This window comes from Brettanomyces bruxellensis, chromosome 6 (assembly GCF_011074885.1).
Source record: "Brettanomyces bruxellensis chromosome 6, complete sequence".
Taxonomy (NCBI): Eukaryota; Fungi; Ascomycota; class Pichiomycetes; order Pichiales; family Pichiaceae; genus Brettanomyces; species Brettanomyces bruxellensis.
Genome location: NC_054687.1, coordinates 346580 through 369638, shown reverse-complemented (window position 1 = coordinate 369638; position 23059 = coordinate 346580). Strand labels below are relative to the sequence as shown.

General features: G+C 41.0%; 9 protein-coding genes across 9 annotated transcripts; 3 read left to right on the top strand and 6 right to left on the bottom strand.

Moving 5' to 3' along the window:
• Positions 1 to 135: 135 nt before the first annotated feature.
• Positions 136 to 1098, bottom strand: BRETT_003606 (uncharacterized protein; the record flags this gene model as incomplete). Its single annotated transcript, XM_041282113.1, has 1 exon — positions 136 to 1098. One exon carries the CDS (start codon positions 1096 to 1098, stop codon positions 136 to 138), a length of 963 nt encoding a protein of 320 aa, XP_041135952.1.
• A 243-nt stretch (positions 1099 to 1341) lies between these two features.
• On the bottom strand, positions 1342 to 3768 carry BRETT_003605 (uncharacterized protein; the record flags this gene model as incomplete). Its single annotated transcript, XM_041282112.1, has 1 exon — positions 1342 to 3768. One exon carries the CDS (start codon positions 3766 to 3768, stop codon positions 1342 to 1344), a length of 2427 nt encoding a protein of 808 aa, XP_041135951.1.
• A 765-nt stretch (positions 3769 to 4533) lies between these two features.
• Positions 4534 to 5517, top strand: BRETT_003604 (uncharacterized protein; the record flags this gene model as incomplete). The annotated part of the gene is made up of 1 exon (XM_041282111.1): positions 4534 to 5517. One exon carries the CDS (start codon positions 4534 to 4536, stop codon positions 5515 to 5517), a length of 984 nt encoding a protein of 327 aa, XP_041135950.1.
• A 292-nt stretch (positions 5518 to 5809) lies between these two features.
• Positions 5810 to 8680, bottom strand: BRETT_003603 (uncharacterized protein; the record flags this gene model as incomplete). The annotated part of the gene is made up of 1 exon (XM_041282110.1): positions 5810 to 8680. The coding sequence occupies one exon, from the start codon at positions 8678 to 8680 to the stop codon at positions 5810 to 5812; it is 2871 nt and encodes a 956-aa protein (XP_041135949.1).
• Positions 8681 to 9949: 1269 nt separating this feature from the next.
• On the top strand, positions 9950 to 11881 carry BRETT_003602 (uncharacterized protein; the record flags this gene model as incomplete). Its single annotated transcript, XM_041282109.1, has 1 exon — positions 9950 to 11881. The coding sequence occupies one exon, from the start codon at positions 9950 to 9952 to the stop codon at positions 11879 to 11881; it is 1932 nt and encodes a 643-aa protein (XP_041135948.1).
• A 944-nt stretch (positions 11882 to 12825) lies between these two features.
• BRETT_003601 (uncharacterized protein) lies at positions 12826 to 14589 on the top strand (the record flags this gene model as incomplete). Its single annotated transcript, XM_041282108.1, has 1 exon — positions 12826 to 14589. One exon carries the CDS (start codon positions 12826 to 12828, stop codon positions 14587 to 14589), a length of 1764 nt encoding a protein of 587 aa, XP_041135947.1.
• A 152-nt stretch (positions 14590 to 14741) lies between these two features.
• CIR2 (putative electron transfer flavoprotein-ubiquinone oxidoreductase, mitochondrial) lies at positions 14742 to 16775 on the bottom strand (the record flags this gene model as incomplete). Its single annotated transcript, XM_041282107.1, has 1 exon — positions 14742 to 16775. The coding sequence occupies one exon, from the start codon at positions 16773 to 16775 to the stop codon at positions 14742 to 14744; it is 2034 nt and encodes a 677-aa protein (XP_041135946.1).
• A 686-nt stretch (positions 16776 to 17461) lies between these two features.
• On the bottom strand, positions 17462 to 20332 carry BRETT_003599 (uncharacterized protein; the record flags this gene model as incomplete). The annotated part of the gene is made up of 1 exon (XM_041282106.1): positions 17462 to 20332. The coding sequence occupies one exon, from the start codon at positions 20330 to 20332 to the stop codon at positions 17462 to 17464; it is 2871 nt and encodes a 956-aa protein (XP_041135945.1).
• Positions 20333 to 21489: 1157 nt separating this feature from the next.
• On the bottom strand, positions 21490 to 22728 carry BRETT_003598 (uncharacterized protein; the record flags this gene model as incomplete). The annotated part of the gene is made up of 1 exon (XM_041282105.1): positions 21490 to 22728. The coding sequence occupies one exon, from the start codon at positions 22726 to 22728 to the stop codon at positions 21490 to 21492; it is 1239 nt and encodes a 412-aa protein (XP_041135944.1).
• Between the last annotated feature and the right edge of the window lie 331 nt (positions 22729 to 23059).

Below are 23059 nucleotides of genomic sequence, written 5' to 3'. Positions count from 1 at the left end.
AAATGCTATTTTACTTTTTTCCTAGCATTCAACTTTCTCTTACATGCAAAAGGCAAGTTTCCCATCTAAAGAATATTCTAATTTATTATACATTTTTGAAATATCTGTCCTTGTACATCTACATTTATATACCTGCTAATTTTCATCACCACCATCCTTATCAACATTCTCGCCAATCCCCATTGCAGATTTATGGTTGAGTTTTGGGATATGTGAAAGTATTGGAAATGGTTGCCTTAAACTTTCTAAACTTTGTGCAAGCTTCATTGCTGTACAATAACTCCTCCATATTTCTTCTCGACTAATTTGAAGCTTATTAAAGGCATTGCTTGGTAATTGTATTTCGGAACTTGCACATGATAACAGCAATCCAAGACCACAGATAACATTCACTGGAAAGAGAATCGAAAGAGGAAGCCTTGATAAAAGCTCCAGAAAATGTGTACATGTGGAAAACAATTTGTCTTCATGTTCATCGTTTGAATTGTCGTCGTCCTCACTTAAATCAAGAATATCAAAACAAATCTTATATGGGTTTACTGGTGTCACATCAAAACACAAAACTTCCAAAATCAATTCCTCAAGATTAACAATGACGTCTTTCCATTTCCAGTATATTTTTGATTCCTCGGTCACCTTATTAGACATACGCCCGGTTAACGCGATACTGGCACAAACCTTAACAACATCGGACAGCTTTCTGCGGCATTCTTCTGATTTTGAAGCTATAAAGAGACAAGTTGCCGCTATTTCGAAGTAGTGATAATTTGTGAAGTCTCGTTTCATATAAAATCTGTGGAAAAGAATGGATGCTGTCAAGGCTACACATCGAGAAAGTTTCATCTGTTTACTGCAAGCAAATAAATATACTATTCCCTTTGCACGCTTTTGACACTCCTCAGTAAATCCAATTCTTTGCTTTACATTTGTTAATCGTCTTGATGGTGATTCCCGTTGAATTTGTTCCAAAGTGAAAAGCCAATCATAAACTGGAACATCTATAACACCCTCGAAATATTCGGCTGGGCTTGTGATATTTTCCTGAGGTTTCACCCGATCTTGATTATAATTCTCTTCATGCTTACTTTGTATACTCATATCTGCTAAGTTTTACAGATTCCGGGTACGAACTTTATGCAGTATAAGAGATGTGGTTGTCAATGGTTGAAAATAGCAAGGGAACAACTAAACAAGAAAAAGGAAGGAAAAAATATTTATACACAGCCTTATATTGCTGGAATTAAAAGCATTACAGGAGGCCTGGCTTAAAGAAAAGGATTTTCAATATGCAAGAAATTATTCTCATATTAACGATAATCTATTATACATAAAATGATGGAGTCAGTTTGCTAATTCATCCATCTTCTTGGCAACATAATCCAATGTGTAACTGCGCTCGATGAGATCATCGTAACGTGAGTAATGTCTCTCAGAATATGGAATAATCGCTCCTATTATGTTCATCATTCCAGGAATTCCCGACAACTTCTCTGCGCTAAACTTTACTAAGAGGACCTTAATTAGACGTTGTGCAATAGCAAAAAATCTCCTGTTGGTATTCCAATCTCTTATCCGTTCAAACATTTGTTTTATTTCGTCATCAGAAAGTTCAGTAATGGCTTCCTCAAGTTTAAATGACCCGAGATCAGATTTCTTATCCTCATTTGCTGCAATGCTCGATCTCACAACATTATATAGTCTCATTGGATGGTTCAATTTCATAGCAAGTTTGAAAGCCTCAACCCATTCACCGTTATGAATATAATTCTGAAGTTCCTGCTCTTTCTCCACCTTATTTTTCATGTTTACCTCCTCCTCATGCTTGGCTTCTTCAGTATTATCTTCCCAAATGGAAATAGTGCCATCAGCATCTGCACTGACAAATTCCTGTCCGTCATTCTTCACACAAAGTGCCCAAATTCTGTTGTTGTGATTATCCAGTGTCTGAACACACTCACCAGAGCTGACGGACCAAATTTTAATAAGACCATCAGCACCTGCTCCAATTATGAATTGATTTCTATCCAAAAACGAAATTCTCTGGACGGCACCAGAATGCCCCTCATATGTTCTTTGGCATGAAAATTCATCGAGAGACCAAACTTTTGCAGTCTGATCACCGGAGCATGTAGTTACAAGACGATCATAGCCACAGAAGCTGATATCATAAACTGGTCTTTTGTGACCTCTTAGAATTCCAATGGTTTCACCAGATGCAAGATCCCATATCTTTGCCGTTTTGTCATGACTTGCAGTGGCCAAAAAGTCATTGTTTGGACTTATATCAATGGCGTGTATCACCTTCTCGTGTGCCTTTCTTGTATATTCGGAGGTTTTCACCACTTTCACCTCCGAACTATCATCCGGCTTTGGAACCTTCCACTTCTTAATGGTTGTATCCTCAGATGCAGTAATGATAAAACGAGGATATTGATTAATTGGAGTCCGTGGAAGTCCAACAGCCGAAACCGATGCCCCATGTCCAATGAAAACAGCATAGCATTTGAACTTATTTTCCCCCTCATCAAATCTCCACAATCTCGCAGTGTTGTCTTTTGAAGCAGTTGCTAGCCAAAGACCATCAACAGTTGAATCAAGCATGTTGAGAAGATCCGTATGTCCCTCGTACAACTCCATATCGAAAGGTCTTTCACGGAGATTGACAATTCTCAGAGATGGCGAATTTGTTGCCAAAGCAATTAATTTTCGTCCCTTAGGACCGACATATTTCATATCAGCAATCGTACCGTGGTTACCCGCCATTCTTCTGGTAACTGGAATAATATGCGAGCCGGCAGTATCGAGTCCAGTCCAAATATCTAAATCTAGGATAGTCTGGTCAGACTGCACAGCAATTAAACTAGAAACAGAGATACCGTCTTCTCCCAAAGCTGGAATAATTTGTGTCATCATAAGCTCTTCGGTGGTTTTTAAAGGTGGCTTGGTTTGTGCGTATAATTTTTCCTCATCGAGATCCCAAACTTTCATTACACATCCTTCACCTGCAGTGTATAAGTATTCTTTTGCATAATTGTCCTCTTTACTTCCAACAAAGCCAGCTGCCTCAACCGACATCTCCACTGGAATAGTACAGATATCCTTCCATTTTGTTCTGTTTGTTGTTTGATACACTATGGCCAAGCCATCTCTTCCAGAACTGACAAAGCGAGAACCATCATGATTGAAATTCACACCTCTAACAGCAGATGTGTGCTCATTCTCTGTAAAGATGCACTTTCTCTTCACCAAATCCCAAACCTTTACCATTCCCATGATGTCACCACTGGCCAACATCCAATTTCTACTGTTCGTCTCTCCGAAAAATGCCAAGGAGCAGACCGTTGATCCATGACCTTTCAAGTTGTGCGTGATAAATGAGCCCTCTATATCCCAAACAACCACACTTCCATCCGTTAAGCCAAAACTGAAAAGTGTGGATGATGGATCAGCTGCAGTAATATAGCAAGAAGAAGATAATCTTGTCGACTTTATTATAGATCCGGTTTCCACGCTGAACACTCTAAGCTGTTGAGATTGTGATAAAACGGCCAAAAATCTGCCATCTGGTGATAACTGGAGAGCTGTCACCTCTGATGAGTCTCCTTCAAATGTGTAAAGTACCTCGTTATTTATTCGATCGATAACAATTGTATCTTCAAGAACTGCCGTAGCCATAACCGAGCCATCAGATGAAAATGTAGCTGATGCGGCTCCAATATAGAACGGCTCGATACCATTTAGTTTGTAGCTTCGTTTAACTTCACTCATTATGCACTATCTTTTTAGTTGAACTGAAGCCTTGCCGATGATCTACAGTGAACGATAATTTGGTGCTAAAAGAGAAAAGTAAATGCTGGGTTGGGTACCGGATAAAGGAAGTTAGATAAGAAAAAAATTTTTCAATGCTGATCGGGTGGAGTGAAAAATCCTGAATAATTGTATGTACGCGCTTTAACCAAAATGAGACGGGATTAAGTAATACTGGGTATAAGTTCAATTTAAGGCTATTCAGACACAGTCTATATTCCATTTTATGCTACTTTTCTCCTTTCAGGCTTATATATCTTATTCTTCTGAGAAATCTAAATTGGGCTTATGCCTTTCTTGTTATTAATCTTATAAGGAATTTCGTCTTGGATTTGGAAGCTGTCTTTTTTGGATATCCGTAAAGTACGGAATAGAATGCTAATGGGTTTTTGAAAATTTCTTGATCTCTAATATTGACAATTCTCACCATCATACTGTAGTCTTATTATCACTTTAGCGTATTTTATTTGCGGAAACCAATGTTTTACAATGCAGTCTAGAAAACGCAATAAATGCGGCGTCGCATATGGTCGATCGACGTACAGCAAATATAGAAAATTTTTTCATTTTTCTTCACGAGAAAAATTATCAAGCTGGCAATGCGGTTGAAAAAAAAAAAAAAAAAGTACCGGAAAAGAACGTGCAAAGTCTATTATAAAGCGTAAAGCGCAGGCAAAGAGTTTTCCGAAGGTACAATATAACTGACGCAAGCAATACCAAGGCAATATGACTACGCCAGCTCTTCATCTTGTTAAGCCTAACATGGTGGCCCCATTGGCGTCATCGACTGATTCGCCAATTGAGGTCACAGTTCAATCTTCAACACTCTTGCAACTAATCGACACCATTTACGAGAATAATGACGAGACAGAAACACAAAGCAGAACAGTGGGAACACTTCTGGGAACAAGATCTGAGGATGGATCGACAGTGGAGGTGAAGGAGTGCTACGTTGTTCCTCACAAGGAGGAAGACGAGCAGTTGACTATTGAGGAAGCAGTTCATGTTTCTCTTTATCATTTATACAAACGTTCAAACCCAGAACTTCAGGTGGTTGGATGGTTTTCTACCAATCCATCCTTGGATGCATATACTGGTTTGTTCCACGAGTTCTATGCCAAGGGATCTTGTGCACCATACCAGCCGGTTTTGCTCACTTTACAATACAGAGATGAAGAATCTGGAGATATTATCGCACCTATCGTCAAGACTTTCATCTCATCTCCAGTTGGACTTCCAGGAAACTCTGGTGTGATGAGAAAGCTAAACCTCGAGAAAATTGGATCATACGCATTTGTGCCAATTCCAAATAAGGTTGTTCGCTCTACCGGTGAGTCAACTACCCTGAAATTCTTGTCACAAGCTTCGAAAAAGGGTGACACCTCATTCAATTTGAGCGACTTCAACGAACTTAAGCAGGTCTCTATGACTGTCTCACAGATTTCAGATCTGATAAAAATATTGCAGGACTACACAAATAGAGTTGCCAAAGGTGAAATAAAAGGTGATGACAAGATTGGAAGGCTTCTTCTTTCTAATTTGAACTTTAACCTTTCCGAGGTGGATGTGGAGGCTTTTAAGAATGAGTTTGAAACACACGTCAACGACACTTTGTTGTTGCAATACTTAGCATCCTGTATCAAGCAGCAGCTAGACTTGAGCAACAAGTTGACCAATTTCATCAACCCTGAAGATGCTGTTAAAGAATAAGGAATTGAGAGTGTGCCGGGATGAGGAAGAGAGGAAGTAAAAAAAAAAAACTATTATAGAATGAGTTTTCAGCTTGATGCATATTAATGTGCATGTGTGTGTGTCTGTATATTGGCTTATTAATCTGACGGCATGTGCTTTTGACGTGTTTTCGTGTAATGTAGCGCTTGAATTTCCCATTAAGATAGTAGCTAAAAAGAAAGTATTTAAATAAAGAAGGTGACAAAAAAAATTTTGAAAGCATAAAGAAATTAGGTGTTTTATTTACAACGTTGATCCCTTAAATGTGCGCTCAGGTTTCAGCACTGAATAAAAAGTTGCAATCCTCTGCAGCTCCAATGTCCACCAGCATTGATTCCACATCTTTGAGCATGTCTTCATTGAATAAGCCAGATTTCGTCGCTCTAAACCCTTTGGCTTGTGCTTCTGCCATGCTTTTCCTTCTGAGTCTTTTCTTGGTGCTATGTTTCAATTTCATTGCTGGTTCTACAACAACAGCATCTTTAATACCATCCGGAATGAATTGTTCACTGTTAATATTGTTATAAGTACGCCACAAAACATGGCTGCCAGTCTTTGGAGGTGCCAGACCCAACTTGAGTCCCTCATAGTGCTTTGATCCACTCTTTTTCAATCCAAATGACTCTCTTCTCAATTTACTCGTACTCAACTTCCTCGAAATGTGACTTCCACTGTGTTTGTGATGATGATGATGGTGACGTCTTCTAGAGCTTGGCAATTTAGTAGTTCTAAAAGTGTACTTGCGTGTGGCATCCTCGTAATTATCGTTCTTCAAAGCTCCACTATTCATTAAAGTACGAGTTCTGAATGCGGTAAGTGGAACCCTTCTCTTCTTGAAGTATGAATCCCACTTTGTTCCAGAGTTATCATGATCGATATCATCGTCTTCAAACTCGCTGATGTTAATTAAATCGTCCAATGCGACTGTCCGATCTTTTTTGTCTGTGGTATGCTCTTTTAATTCATCCTGTGCAGAAGATGATGATGACGATTTTCCGGATTCCAATCTCTGGTTGTTTGAAGATGCACTTCCGCTAACATGATCACCCGATGAGTATCCATTATTCATCGAATCTTCCTTGGAGACATCCAATGCTGCATGTGTTCCCTTCAAAATCGAAAGTCTGTTGTCTTTCGGATACAAAAATCTTGTCGAATAGCCATCGATAATACCGAATGGCTTCCGGTTGCGGGAAACGATAAAGGTTCCAAGCTTTGGGGCTCGGAAATTCTTTGAAGATGAGGAAAGAACTTCTTTTGCTCTCTTACTTCCAATTTTTCTGGTCGATTTGCGTGGCAGAGTTGTATCTTCATCTGTTTCATCACTATCCGTTTGTGCCTCCTGTTCTTTAGCCTGAACTCTGTCTTCAAGTGCTCTATCTTGAGCATTTTCCTCATCTGCTGATGATGAACCTGACGAAAAGAAGCAGTCCAGTAGGTTTGAGTTCTCATCTTCATCAGAGCTGCTCGTAACAGACCAACTACTGCTGTTGGCAAATAAATCGCCCTTATCCGAATCACCAGCAAAAAGATCGATCTCCTCACCACCTACACTGTCATCTCCACCATCTGAAAATAGCTCGCTTTGGGGAACATAGAGACTTGCGTGAGTTGAGCCAGCTCCTGAGTCAAGAAAGTCTCTGTATCCAAGCAAGCCAAATGAATCATCATCATCGTCATCATCATCGTCATCATCATCGTCGTCATCATCGTCGTCATCATCATCATTATCATCATCATCACCATTTTCTTCCTCTCCTTCATTTTCGTTACTCCTGTTATTACCTTCCACACCTCCTGCCTCCGTCAATTTATGCTTCTTTGCAGTACTATCATCATCCTCGTCACTCATTATTGCATTTTCATACTGCGATGCATTCACATCACTCAGCATAGCCTGTGTTTCTTCCTTCATTAGATAATTACCGGGACCAGCATTCTTATCTGGCACAATCGGTGGAATACCCAATCCTTGGATCTCTGAACCCCCTCCTAAAACGTTCCGGTAATCCTCATCGCTATTTCCAAACAGCTCTAACTCATCATCATCATTTTGAAGAGTGCGAATAAGTTCTTCTGGATCGAAGTCATAGTCCGAGTCCGAGTTGATATCATCTTCTCCAAGTTTTGGCACCGCCAATGTAATCGGTTCTTCGGCAATCTTTGAACTAACATCTGGAATGGCTTCGTCAACTGCTTCTCCAAGATCTTCGTTGTTGAGTTCTTGAACGGGATTTTCCAATGATTGTTTTTTATCGACTGGTTTTTGCGAAAAACTTAAATCCATTATGTTCAAATCGTCCTCCTTTATCTTGTCACTGTTTAAATTTGCACCTTCGGAAGCATCGCCAACGCTATTACCAGTACTATTTCCTATTTTATTGCTTAAAGTGTCGCTGTCCATCTTCTTTTCCTCTTCACTAATCACTGCATCCACAATTGAGTCATCTAGCTCGTTTTCCTCTCCTGGAATCGCTATATCTTGTAAATCCTCATCACCTGAGTGCTCAACTTTATGCTTTTCCACCCTATTATCGTCATTTCCTTCATCTTGGTCTTGTTCCTTGTTAGTGGTTGCTATCTTTTCGCGAGATTTCATGCCCTTTCCACCCAAATACTTGTGTGCTGCCTGTCGATCGCCATATCGAAGTCTTTTGGCTGCTTTCATTGCTCGTGCTCTTCTTTGCTTAGTCAGAGCAACAAGATCTACATCTTCATCATAGTCGTCATCATCCGATGAAGAAGATGATGAGCTATAAGAAGACGATGATGAATCTTCTATTGCCAGCTCGTTATTTGGCATTTTATACATGTCACGTACCACTTTAGCACGATTATTGGTCTTCGGCTTTCGATTGTGTGTTTTCGTGTATGTTCTTGATCCTTCGACATAGTCTTCATCTTCCGAATCATCATCATCGTCATCATCATCGTCATCATTATCATAATCTTCATCTTCATCTACTTCTTCATCATCATCGTCATCATCTGATATTATACTGAACCTTCTATCTCGATGATACCTGTGCTTTATGAATTTATCAGATCGTACTTTTTGATTCTCTTCCGCTCCTCCCCACGGCCCTCTTGCTGACTTCCTTACCACCGAGGAACTTTCTTGCTTTCTGGGACTTCTCGCCATTTTACTACCTTATGTTTGATGCGCTTCTATGAATTCTCTGTACCCTCTTGTAAATATCTCTTATTTTCACTATATCAGAAAAAAAGAAGCCTTTTCACTTTACTTGCTCACAAACTTCACAATTACTTCTCAAATTGGCGTTTCCAAAGTATATGTCATCAATGTTATGAAAAGTCTTTGCAGGATATTCGAAAAGATCTTTGACACTGATATATCGGTGGATATGTATACCATCTTACAGCTCAAAGCTAAAAAGAGGCATTTAATTTTTATTATTGATGTGAAAATTTTTAAATTATTAAATTATTTATTTATTTTTATTAGCCCAAAGGGGCATTGTTCTTTTTTTTCTTATGTATTTTTACAGTTGCCGTTTGTAGCACTATGTCTTGAGCTACCGCATTTACAATTGTTGGCTTACCAGCTCCTTTATTGTTTGGCCATCACTGAAATCTTCTGTCAGGACTTGTTTCTTTAAAATTATATATGTTTGTATTTAACTTTTCTAGTGTACATTAAATAGTAGCATTGATTTTATGCACATAAAGGTGTACAAATGAATCCCTGGGTTAAGACGAGTGTGTTGAACGTTTTCCAGGTAGGGATATATCTAAAATCATCATAATCTTGCTGTTCATTTTATAAGTTGTGGCTTTTCTGTACGCCTCAACTATCAAGAGTGGAGCCCTTTTGGTTGTTAGCAAAAAAAAGTTTTATTTAAATTGCTGATTCCCCCCTTTACTACATCATTAGATTTCTTCCCCTCAAATTCAGAATTACTTAGTACATTTCATACGCTGGCCAAAGTTACCCAACCAAAATCCTCATCTTAATGTGTACGTATTCGGTTTTCACTTTTCCCTTTACACCTTTTAACAGCTTGAATATTCAGACTAATCTTTATTTGTCAATATAATACCTCTGATATTTACATGAAAACAAAGTAATGTAAATTAATATTATCGATGCTTGCCTGTAATTTACCCCAAGCACGACTTTCCACATCGAGAAAATGTTGGTCGGGGCAAACGGACTTGCAATTCGATGGCTTAATGCCTATTTCCGAGATACTACGATGAAAAAAAAAAAAAGTCGTTATCTGAGATTTCACCCTATAATATAACACTATGTTTTAAATAAATGGAACCTCATATTTAACCACCTCATTTGCCTCCCTGCCATTGTTTCATTTTGGTTCCCTTTATTTTTACATACTAGATTAGAGATACAAACTGTAAACTTAGGCAGAGTTCACTTTATCTTATAGACATGCTTAAAATAGGATATCGTGAAATGTTTACGGGTCTAAGGATACCGTTGAAAAATGAACTTTTATTACATCGATCCTTCCATACACTACCGGTGACTTTCTATGCCAACCAGCAAATTAGAACGAATAAAAGGCCACCAAGGATTAACCAAGAAGCTACTGTTAGCAGCACTAAAGTCTCTGGCGGAAACAGCAGTTCAAATAAGGAAAACATTGATGTTAACCGTGGTATTGAAACTCGTGATATAAAAGTTGGTGGTAACCCACACAATGAATCAAAGAAGCACATTGGATGGTTTAAGAAAGTATTAATTCTTACTGGAGGAACACTCTTTACAGCCTATGCTTACGATAACCTTTTTGGAGATGGTATTTCTAACCGTGTGATTCGATCGCTCTCAACTTTCCTACTTATATCGGTTGACTACAAGCTGAACTTCAAGAGCAGTAAGGATGTTGCCGCCTTGCATGAGCGAAACGCAAACAGGGTTTATAATTTGATTATCAACAATAAGGGAATGTATATTAAGATGGGACAGATGATGGCAATTCAAGGATTCATGTTTCCAAAGCAGTATCAGGACAAGTTCAAGTTGATGTTTGATCAGGCACCAGAGGAGTCTTGGGAAACTTGCGACAACACATTGAAGAATGAGCTTGGTCAGGATTATAGGGATGAGATATTTTCTTCTATTGATGAAACTCCTATTGCCAGTGCATCAATTGCCCAAGTGCATAAAGCTATTTTGAAGAGAGATGGACAGCAAGTGGCAGTGAAGATTCAGAAAAGCACCGTGACAAAGCAGGTGGATGCTGATCTTTTGACATATAGGCTAGCAATGAGACTGTATCAGTGGATATTTGGTATGCCCTTGATGACAACTGCGAAATATGTGTGTAAAAAATCTAGGGAAGAGTTAGATTTTGAACATGAGCTGCAGAATGCCGACAGAATCACGAAGTTAATAGATTCCGATCCTGAGTTCAAAGATAACGTGTATATTCCGAAATACTACCCTGAATATTCAACGAAAAAGGTGTTGATTGGCGAGTGGATAGATGGAGATTCAATTGGAAAGTACAAAAAGCTTGCTGACGATGGATATGACATTCAGAAACTTATGAATTCAATCATACGCGTTTATTCCAGGCAGATATTTTCGTGGGGTGTAGTTCATTGTGATCTCCATCCAGGAAACTTGCTTGTTCGAATGATACCATCTCCACGAGGTGATAAGAAGAAAATTCAGCAGCTTGTGATTCTTGATCATGGACTTTATGAGATATTTGACGATAAGTTTAAGCGCCAGTATAGTGAATTCTGGAAGTACACCATGGAGAGAAACCAGGAGAAGGTGATAAACGTGCTAAAATCCTGGGGTATTAATCCAGACGATATGATGATGACAGCTATCGGTATGAAAGATACAAATTCAGAGGCTTTCAAGAAGAAAATGGAAGAGATCCATCACATGTCATATTATGATAAGCAGGTTATGCTTAAGAAGGGAATGCAGAACTTTTTTGACAACACAGACATATTTCCAATGTGTCTTGTGTTTGTTATGAGAAGTATGCGTATTGTTCAAGGCCTCAACCGGAACTTTGGATCTCCATGCAACAGAATGGGAATACTTGTCACAGAAGCAAATAAAACTGTCGATCTCTTTGAGCAGATATCGAAACCATCATTTCGCAGTTATGCCAAAAAGTTGGAGCGGAATATTCTGGTTTTCATTATCAGACTTGCTACATTCTTTACATTCGAAATCAATAAACTTATCCGGTTTATAGTTGGATGGCTACCTGCCTCTAGAGTTAAACAGATAGCTGATCTTGAGGAGAAATACGAGAAGGATTTGATGCAGGCAGGTCATTCTATGGGATTTGAAAGTATTCCTAGTACTCAGGATCTTTTGGAGCAAGAATAAATATTTAACCAACATATTCCGACCCTGTTGTCATTCTAATATGGAAGAAACTAATTTTTTTTACTTTACTTTACTTCACTTCACTTCACTTTACTTTACTTTATTTTATTTTACTTTACTTTTTTATCATTCATTTTAGACTCTATCACTCATCCCATACGCTACTTACATCCCTATGATTTTATTCTGACAGATTTCTTGTTTTAACTCTTTACTGTGTCTTTTTTTTTTACCTTGCCTTTGCCTTTTTGCCTCTATCTTGTCATATATAACGGCTTGTTTGATGTACATATAAATAAGCGCAGTAAATCAATTAAACTTTGCATTCGTAATGAGTTTCCTTACTGGTGTAAATGTAGCGTATTGAATCTCGCTTGTTAAGCGCGGTACCAAAAATAGTATCGCCTAATTCAATAGGAAAAAATGAAATAAAATGAAATCCTTATTGAACGCGCTCCTTTTTCCTCCCGATTTTTTTTTCAGTACATTTTTTTTACACACAAAGATCGCTACTGCTCCTTTCTCTCCATTTAAAGCTACATACTTCCTTTTTATAAATAACGACGCTTTTCCCTTAGTTAATTTTAGAAAGCAGTTGACATAGCGAGCAGAAAGAGAGTTTCAACTTCAGTATTTCTTTCAAATTTCAGAAAGTTTCCGAAAACTTGCCCTTTTCAAAACTTCATTCCACTCAATTATTATTGCCTTTGATTCGCAAGCAGTCAATTCAAGACAACTCAAATACTTGCAGGCCTCGTATAAGAAAGGGGGACTTTGCTCGCAACCATTAAATTCATTGATCGTGTCACGTTTCTCCGCCGCTGGTACAGAAATAATGTACTCCGCAAGATTAATCATCGAGAAGTAAATCAGTTACAGTTGAGTTAGTTTGTGACTTCCTGACTTGAATCCTTTGATTCGATTCCCATTGAATTAAAGCAAATATGGCTTGCAATATCGGCACCCTGATGGAGGGGTCTACCCCCACAACTTCGGCTTTCGATAATATAAATGCACAGGCCAAGAATCGTTTATTTATAGTACCGTTTGCATCTTTACCACACAACATTTTAGAGCTTATTTTCTGGAATCTTCCGCCTGCTGATCGTGTTCACCTCTGCCTCACTTGCAGGAGGGTATTTTCTATTTTAGTGTCACAATTGTATGCGAATATTGTCTATGCTCCAGACACAAACAAAGGAGATGGAAACAATACAGTAACCGCTGGTTTAGGCAACTTCACCGTTATAAACCGCCGTGATGTCTCCCAATTTTTCAGTGCTCTCAACTTGAAGAATGCTACATTTAACTTCAAATATGCAGATCTTGTACAAAAGTTGTTTTTGGGTGAGCTGTCAGATCGAACAATATTCGATCTTAGTCGGTGGCGAGAGTTGGAATGCCCACATTTTGGTAATTTGCGATTCTTTGAGTTTTCGGAGTTGATTCCAATTAGACCCTTGACACTAGAAGAGGCGCCTAATTTAACAAAAGTGTTTATAGATGAGAATTTTTGCAATGAGGCCGAAATCCACCAAGGGCAGGTTGATTTTGTTGATTTCTCAAAGATAACAGAGATCTGTTTCAAGGGGAAGATGGGAAGAAACGAGGATATGCTGATATTTGGGCTTTTGACAAAGCACCCGCAGTTAATAGGACAGATTACAGGGTTACATTTCATGGTGGATCCGACCAACGAGCATTATGATCGCGTATATCGACGCGTCGTTGGCTTTTTTGCCATTCTTCGACGCATGGGGCTCGTGCTTGGCAATTTGACAAAGCTTTCCTTCCCACTGACGAACCATTCCACTGCAGTTATTGTGAATCTTATCGGTAAGCACGTTTACTTTGAGAATTTGAGCCATTTAGAGTTGTACATAGAGGATGATGGTGGAGTGATCAACCTCGTAGAATCACTCCAGGAGCTTTCATCCATTGTGCGTGAGCGGGGATCATCAATTTCTCATTTGTCCGTTAGCTACAGATTGACCAAGGAAGATGTAGAAAAAAATCATCTTCGTGCAATGTCACTTTTGAGGCTAATGGAGCCATTTATGGAATTGCAAACGATCAACATCCGTATTCTGATTGAGGGATTGGATTTGTCCAATCTGCTCATGATTTTCGGAACTCCACTCTCGAACAACATGCAAACTTTGAGAAGTATTCGTATCGACGCGTCGACGCCGTCAGAAAACCTAGTGGCAAGTGTTCTGCCAACTTTAGGCGATGTGAACATGCTTTTCCCGCACTTAAACTATCTCTACAGGTGCTCGTGCAAGAGCTGCAAAGAAATAATGCACAATTTACTTAAATTCAATGATTTCCCTGCAAACAGTGGAATGATGGAAGAGTCAATACAAGTTTCTACATTAATGATAGTGGGTCACGAACTCGACGCGTCGCAAGGGTCGATGCAGACAGAGCCGTGCGATTTTGCTAGGGGTGAGCCAGATTGGCCAATGAGAATACAAGGCTCTTCCAAAGCTGGAGGATGCCTTTTTGACCATTTAATAAATTACCAGCTAAATGAGTCACTGGAGGGTTTTCCATGTTTGGAGACTTTTGAGATATGCGGAATGGTTTACGTGAGAGATGCAAATGGTCGCTTAAGTCTTCCGTTTCAGGAGAAGTTTAGTGGTTTAAGTGAGGAGCAATTGACTGCAATGGTAGATATACGACAAATCTTTGATGGTGCTTATTAAAAAGTGTACGTATGTCAGTATATGCCAGTATACGTAGGTGTATATACGTTTTACAAACAGCAGTGTGATATACTCTCCGTTAATATATGTATTGTATCTAAAGCTCGATCATTAATCGTCAAAAAGATTTTATTAATAAATAGGTAAAGTTCTCAGGTCATTTGGTATTTTGGACCGTCTCCACCCTCAGGAACAGTCCAGTTAATATCCTTAGTAGGGCATTTGATGTCACAAGTCTTGCAATGGATGCAATTCTGGGAGTTGATTTGGAATCTGACGCCTAGCTTGGATTTTTCATCTGGAACGTATTCATAGACGCCGGCAGGACAGAATCTTTGTTCAACACCTTGGAATTTCGGATACGCGATCTCTGCATGTTTCCGCATGTCCTGGTTTGGGACTCGGAGATGGCAACGCTCATTTTCCTTGTGGTACGTACCTGTCCTGCTGACAGAAGTAAGAATGTCAAATGTGATCTTCCCATCAGGCTTTGGGTACTCGATTTTCTTGAAGGAGCTTGCAGCTTTCGTGATATCGGCATCAGAAGCTCCAAATTTAAGAGTAAATGGCTCATGACCGCGAGTTATCATAGTGAATAACCCAGAAAATGCCATTCCACCCCACATACCAAGGGGATTATGGAATGATGGCCGAACATTACGCACACTGTATAATTCGTTTCTGGCCCATGAGTTATCGTATGCCTTCTGATACTGTAAAAGGTCAATCGCCTTCCATTCAGGAAGAGTAACACATTCTTCCTCTTCCTCCTCATCTTCGTCTTCATCCTTTTTCTCGGCATTGCTTTCCCCAAGCGTTGATGAAATCCATTTCTTCACCTTCAACACCTCTGGATACATCGATTCCGCAGCTAGAAGTCCACTCTTAATAGCAAGATGCGATCCTTTGATCTTTGGAACATTCATAAATCCTGCAGAAGCTCCAACAAGCACTCCTCCTGGAAAATGTAGCGTTGGAACAGCCTGGTACCCACCCTCATTCAAAGCCCTTGCACCATATGAAATGCACTTTCCGCCTTCGAGGACTTTCTTGTATAGCGGATGCATCTTGAGCTTCTGGAATTCCTTGTAAGGTGAAATCCATGGATTCTTATAGTCAAGGCCGACAACCAAGCCGACTGTCACCAATCCATCACCAAAATGATACTGGAATCCACCACCATAAGTGTCTTTATTCAGCGGATAGCCCATCGTATGCATGATAAAGCCCTTTTTGAACTTCTCAGGCTGCACTTCCCACACTTCCTTCACACCTATTCCGTAAGTCTGGTGCGACTTTCCCTCCCTTAGGCCGTATTTCTTCACTGCCTGCTTGGTGAGTGATCCTCGGCATCCTTCTGCAAGAACCGTCATTTTCGCATGAAACTCCATTCCACGTTCAAAATCCTCGGTTGGTGTTGCATCTTTCGCGATGCCAATATCCTTAGTGGCCACACCTTTGACCGCTCCTTTACTATCGTAGATGAGATCACTAACTGCTGTATTTGGATATATCTCGACACCAAGTTCTTCAGCCTGCTCTCCGAGCCACTTTGTCACCTCTGAGAGCGATGCGATGTAGTTTTTGCCCTTGTTGGTCATCTGTGGAGGAGAAGGTAGGGGGACAGACATCCCATTTTTGAAAAGAAGCTTCATGTGCTCTTTTGTGACAAGTGTCACCAATTCTGGCGGAAGTGGAATCCCCTTTCCATCTTTATCGTAATATTCGCTCTGAGGGAAAAGCTCACGTAATCCCTTTGGATCAAGAACTGCTCCTGAAAGAATGTGTGCCCCCACTTCTGGTCCTTTTTCAAGAACAATTACCCTCAAGTCACCATCCTCATCCAGTTGCTTTAGTTTAATTGCTGTTGCCAATCCGGCTGGGCCTGCTCCCACAATACACACGTCCACATTATCGATGGCCCGCTCTTCGGTGAGAGTCTCTTTCTGGTCCTCTGTCAACTTTTCGAAAGCGACTTCTGCAAGTTTTGACCTTGTTGTTGTAAAAGTTCTCACAGGCTGAAACCTGGCGCTTAAGAAAGAACGGTTCTGTATTGGGCAGCGAGAAGTTTCAACAGCCATAAAATTGGCAGAAGCAGACTTAATGCCGCCCACTTCCGGCCTAATAGCTGCCAGTCTAAAGCATGCAGCTTTAAGAGATGCTTGTTTTACACCAGTAGAGAGCATCAGAGCGAATTATGGAGAATGAGTAGTGGAGTATGAATAATGAGAGTGTGAATATTAATTAGTCTACAGCACCGAAATTGTGGTAAAGAAGTATGTTGACAAGAATTCGGAGGAAGCTCGAGATCAGACGGCAGATGATAGCTTAATTATACAAACAATGTGAAAATAAATTATTCTGACGTGATCGGGCTGAAAAATTACACGAGCTGATGAAATCTGACTCAGTGCGGGTGGATATTGAAATGCACTAATGCCATAGCCGCGAAAAGAGAAAAAATCAGGCAGGATCAATGAGTAAGAAAAAGAAGAAAATCTTCTTTATTAAGGCCGGTGGGGAGAGACTGGATGGATGAATAGGAAGCGCGCTAAAGGTCATATAAAAATGAAAAGTAGTAATAAAAAAAAATAAATAAAAAAAAATAAATAAAAAAAAATATATATATATCTACGCGGGAAGTCGAGAACCAGTGCAGATCCTGAAGTAGATGCTAAAGTAAAGGCAATGGATCAGTTATCAAAAACATCGATAAATCATAAAATCATCAAACAATCAAATATTAAGTCAATCCAACCGTTTCAAATTCATGCGTTACCACTCAAGGCAAAACTAAATACGCTGCAACCTCTACTCATACATTTCTACATTCACGATTCGTTGAATTATCTGCATTAGTACACGGTCATAACTAGTAAACCTTCAATGTAAGAATCCTGCGCTCCTCATCGGATATCTCTGCAAGCATGTCCTTGGCAATTGCCCAATCGGCATCATCCTGGAACCGGATCATGTCCCCATCCTCATCTTGGAATTTAAGCTTTATCAGGCTTGCATCGAACCGCTTGGCCACCCCATCGGCCACCATTACGTAATTGAGCTTGTCGACCAAAATTCTCGTCAGCTCACCGTAGGTCGTGTCCGGATTAACCGACACATGCACGCACTCACCGTCACCTCCGTACACCAGTCTCATCCGGATCCGGTTGTCGAAAGGTGAAAAAGAGCGATTTGATGATACCGACCGCTGGCGACGCGAATAGACGTTTGGGGGAGCACTTTTTGGTGCGGGGCTCATGCGTCGATTTTCCTGGTGCTGAGGGGCAAACTGCTGCAATTTGTAGATTCCAGAAGTTGGAGGTGCCATTGGATTTTGAGAAATGGCAGTACCGTTAGCCACTGGGCCTCCTGGTGTACCGGTGTGTGCCCCCGCGCTTCCCGGTGTACTGGTGTATGTCCCCACGCCTCCTGGTGTACTGGTGTAGGAGACGGATGCCTGTGTGAACTTGAGGTTGCTTGGAGAAATGTTCATTCGCGAGAATTTCGACGAAAGATTGTCGTACTGGGGCACGGGTGGCAAATCCGATGATGACAGAGTCCTGACCCGCGGTAGATAGGCGGCAGGCGAGGAAACAGACCGCTTTTTTTTGCTGACAAGCTGTGGGAAGCCGGATAGTGGGACAGGTGGCAGTGACGGGTACCCTCCACCGTTTACCACTCCCCCGTTGGCTGTATTCGGCATGCTGGGGTTCCCACCGGCACTTGAAGTGCGGTGCCGGACCGTTGAGGCAGCAGAAAAATAGGAAGTAGAGGATTCGGGGATACTGGCAGTGCTCTGGTGGGCACTTGCAGGTGCAGAGCCGTAGGAATAGTCGGGAGTACCGCCGGTACAGCCCGAGAGACGAAGAATGGCGGCCTCCCATTGGCCCATGTGCTCCTCAGACCGGAACTTAAACACGCAGCCGCCGGTATCGCGGTTTCCACGCCATCGCAACGTCAAATAGTGGCCTTGCCCTGCAGAAAAGTACGGCGAAGTGTCCGAACTCGTCACTCTGTATATTTTGTTGATGTAGACGACTCCGTTGAGCGAAAGCCGGCGGTTTGCCGAGGACGTCCCGCCGCTATTTCTGTTCTTGTCGCTTCCGTAGCTTTTGTGGTGTGAGGATGTACCAGCGCTCCCGGACGACTTCCGGTGGCCACCAAGAAACCCGCTTTTCTCACGGTGCTCCTTGAAAAGATAGATCACGTGCTCAAACAAGTAGCAGTGGACCTCTTTCTCGCCAGAGTGGCCTTCGTTTAGCAAATCTTTCACCATTACCACATTCGCATATAGAAGTTCCCCCACCCCACTCAACGAGAATCCTTTCCAGTCCACAACTTGCTCCTGGAGCCGTTTCAGTAACTGTATGTTTTCCGACTTCCTCTGTGCCTCGTTGATTGTATTTCCCACCTCGCACGCAATATCGTATGCATCCTGCAACTCGCCGTAATTCGGCCAAGTCTCCTTTGATAACTTAAGAAGCGATTTCAGGAGAAGCGGATACTTGCAAAGACGTTGAACGGGTTTAATTAGGAAACTCTGGAGCTCGTACGGGCTTCCAATCACTGATGAAGACTGCATTAAGCTGTCTGCCTCCTTCGTGATGAATTCGATTGCTGAATTCTGGAAAAGCGACCATGCCTCATAGATCTGAAAACCCTCGACACCTGCATGCACAAAAACGGAGCCCAGCCGCTGGTATTCCGACGGAACGACTGCATTACACTCGAGACCAACAAGAATTCTTCGCTGGAAATCCACAATCTCGTTCAAGTTTGGAAAAAGCATGTTAATGTCATCTGATGAGATCAGCTCCTTCTTCATCAACTCGTCTTTGTACTTGCAAAGTGTTTCCAAGTCGTAGACGTATTTCCGCTCACTCTCCACGAGCTCCTTGACAACTTTTGACCTCTCATCCGACACAACTAGCTGATCTTCAACAGGAGAAACGTCAAATCTGGGGTCTAAGTCCAGAACTAGGTTCACCGAGTGGATCACCTCCAAAAGATTGCGAATATCATCCGAGAACACACTCGTTATAGGGAAAAGCTCGTCGTCACGAATATTCAAGTGCAACTTGCAAGCGCTGAGAAACTGGTAGACACTCATCTTGCAGACTTTCAAATCGTCGGACGAAACTACGTCAATCTTGTGCTCCGGCCTTATCACGTTAAATATGAGGCAAAGAGGTGCGCCCTGCTGAAATAGATTGCAGATTGGAGTGACTGGATCGTGAGGAATCTGCGATGGAAGAACACCTGCCGCAAATGTGAATAACGTTGAATTCCAGTGGTTCATTGGTCCGTATTCCGAATCTCTCGATGATGTAGATGATGCAATGGAAAGCTGGCTCTTCCTGCTTCGCTCTGAAAGACTCATCAGTGTTCTGCTTCTTGCTGAGTCCGCCACTACGCCCGTTCGGCCACTTTTCCTGCTTTGAGTCCTCGATATCTCGTTTGAATCCAGTGTACTTGAAGTAGTGGCTGTTGAAATTGCTAAGGCCTGCTTCTCTGCATTCTCCTCCGCCCGAGTGTATGCAAGCTCCATGTATGGCTTTATTCCAGGGACCTTTTTAAGCCTTCGCATCAACGATGTGCATATGTAGTAAAGAGAATCCTTATGCGTCACTTTTACGTTCATAACCATGCTGGCTGCACCAATAGGAGCGCTCGGCGTAAGAGATGACATCGACCCTAGTGTATTTGACGATATTGTTCTGATTGGGGGTGTGAATGACGACATTATGCAATGTGAAGTTGTAAATCTGGAGAAAGACTGATTATGAACTGTAGATGGTAATAAAAATATTTGTCTAACTCAACTAGGCAAGTGACTATAAGTCTGTTTCGGTAAGTGAATCTTATCAGAAATACGTGCCCCGCTGTAAGCACAAATATCCAGTGCTAAAAATGGCTGATAAAACACGGATATATGCCCTTGGTAAGAATGTATCCACGTCTAAGTGAAATTCTAATTTTTGCGCACCAGATTGCTGTCAACGCCTGAAATTTCAAAGAAAACGATCACTGTGCCTTTTCCCACTTACACAACCAAACGTTTAAGCAATTTGAACTCTTAAGTTAATTTATCTCGATGCTTGACTGCGAGATTTGATAATCTTAAAGGGGTCCCTTAAGAGCACTATCAAAAGAAAGTTCGAGGAGAGAGATGCTCACGCTTCGTTTTTCCTTTTTTTTTTATCACTTTTTTTTTCTCTCAGTGCGGTGCGGGTAAATCTAGAATATGAACTTAATCAATCTGCCTGCCATATATTTTTATTTCACTTTTTCCGCACCTCTCCTTATTTTTGCAAAAACAGAAAAAACGTTTGTTGACCCGTCACAGGGATGAGATCACAGAAATGTTTGTTTACCTGTAAATCACCGTGAGCACTATTGTCCAATGACTCTTCTGCAATTCTGCCAAGCTTAAAGACCGATATAAATGCGAATACAAAGAATGTCAAGAATGCTTTTTCAATAGGGACGAACAATGGTAAGAATTCGAGTGATGTTTGAACTGTTTTAGTGAAAAGTGCATTATTCGGCAAGCGATAATATGCCGGAAACTGAAAGGGAATGCAGAGACGAGAGCCGCATGCATAAAAGCGTGAAAAAAAAAAAAAAAAAAAAAAACGAATTTTTAAGGAAGAAAAGGTAATGCGGACAGATCAGGGCTGTGTTACACAGTTTACGCGTCTAAAGAAGTTATGGAAGTACTACACGAATAAGCGACCAACTAAATATATGGTAGTGGTATTTGTGGCACCAGCAATATCTATGTAACTTGAAAACTGTATAAATCAGGAGGAGCATGATGTAAATTGTGGAGTGTTGGCCATACTTTTTTGAATAATGCTTTCTCTGTGCCATTTTGTCTTAAAATTTATATTTTGAGTATTACACCCGTTTCTTCTCCTTAAGATACCGGTGAGCCGTCCAGATAGTTCTGTCCAACAATGAGAAAACAGTGAGCACACCAGCAATGGCAGAGCAAACACTGAGACAGAAAGCAGACCATGTCTTCTTGTTGGCTTCCCTATTGATAATTTTCATGGGACTAATATCAAAGTAGAAGTACAGGCCGGGTAGGCCACCTCTGGCATGAATGGTATTAGGATGATCATCATCTCTGCCGCCCCTGAGTGGTCTGTCGTGCTCTGTTGCCGAAAACTCGTTCGTCTCAAGAACATCACCATCCAGATACTCGAAGCGACTATTCACCACTTTTAGGAAGTAGGAATAAACTCGGTACTTGTCACCAACAGCCTTCTCACTTCCGTCTAACGGATGGGTTGTTGTGTAGTTGTGACTGGCTGAATGCAAATTTAAGTGATGGTCATCTGGGCCAAACGAGAAATGATTGATAACATGATCGAAGTTGAACTTATCTTGGTGCTTATCGAATAGAGAAAGATCATGAACGTGACGATCGTTCATTGTGATGGAGCTACCCGGTGCAAAATGCAAGTTACCTCCTATTCTGTTCAATTGAGCTGTTCCCTTCACCCGGCATCCTTCATCTAATCTCTTATTAATCCGGTCCACGTATCCCTCTTTTTCGCATTGCTCGATTCCCTCGCCATCATAGAATTTCCAAGCCGCTTTCGAATATGCAAGTTTCACTGCCTCGCAACTGTTACAGCAAACCCACTTGGTTGGATCACTCTCCTTCTCGTTTCCCGATTGGTCAATGGCCCCATAGCATGAACCACAATACTGAGAGTCCTCCGTGCTCAATTCGGACTTTGCCCCGTCCTCTTTGTTCACCTTGAATGGCTCATCAGTGGCAATTTCTTTGCCATCTCTGTCCAATCTTGTGCGAAGAAAGTTGCCTTCTAGAATATCGGCCTGAACATCACCGGTTAAGTCCATGATATCCATCGAAAGTAGATCACATGGCATGTTTGGGAAGGTAATATCCAAGTTGAGACCCAAAGTCTTGTCGTGATCCCTGTCAACAACCAACTCTGGTCGCATTATCAGCGTTCGGTAGTCCCTGTATTCATTTATAAGGAGAATAAAGATGGTAAACGAGCATATAAGCGTTAGGATACCTCCACTGGTTGTTTTGACCTTTGCCTCGTCCAATGTCTTTGCAAAGGCATCGAATCTGAATATCGACGGTCCTTTACCCATTTTGCTTGCTTTCCGTATGATCCTACCGGTTTGTAGTGTTCTAATGATGTGTTATGATGTCTGGCTGATACGTGTGTGGTGTTGAAAAGTAGCGAAAATGAAAAAAAAAATTGAAAATAAAAAATGAAAGATACTCAAAGAGTGAAAAAAGCCAGGAGTGACTGAGAGGAAGGTACGAGTGTGGCTGTGAATTATGGTGGATAATGTGCATACAATGTATGTGACATGTTTTTATGGTTTGGTTGGTTTGTGAATTTTTGATTAATAGTAGCAGGTATTTTTTATGATTTAGCAAAATGATTCTAGCTGGATATATATATAGTCAAGTGCT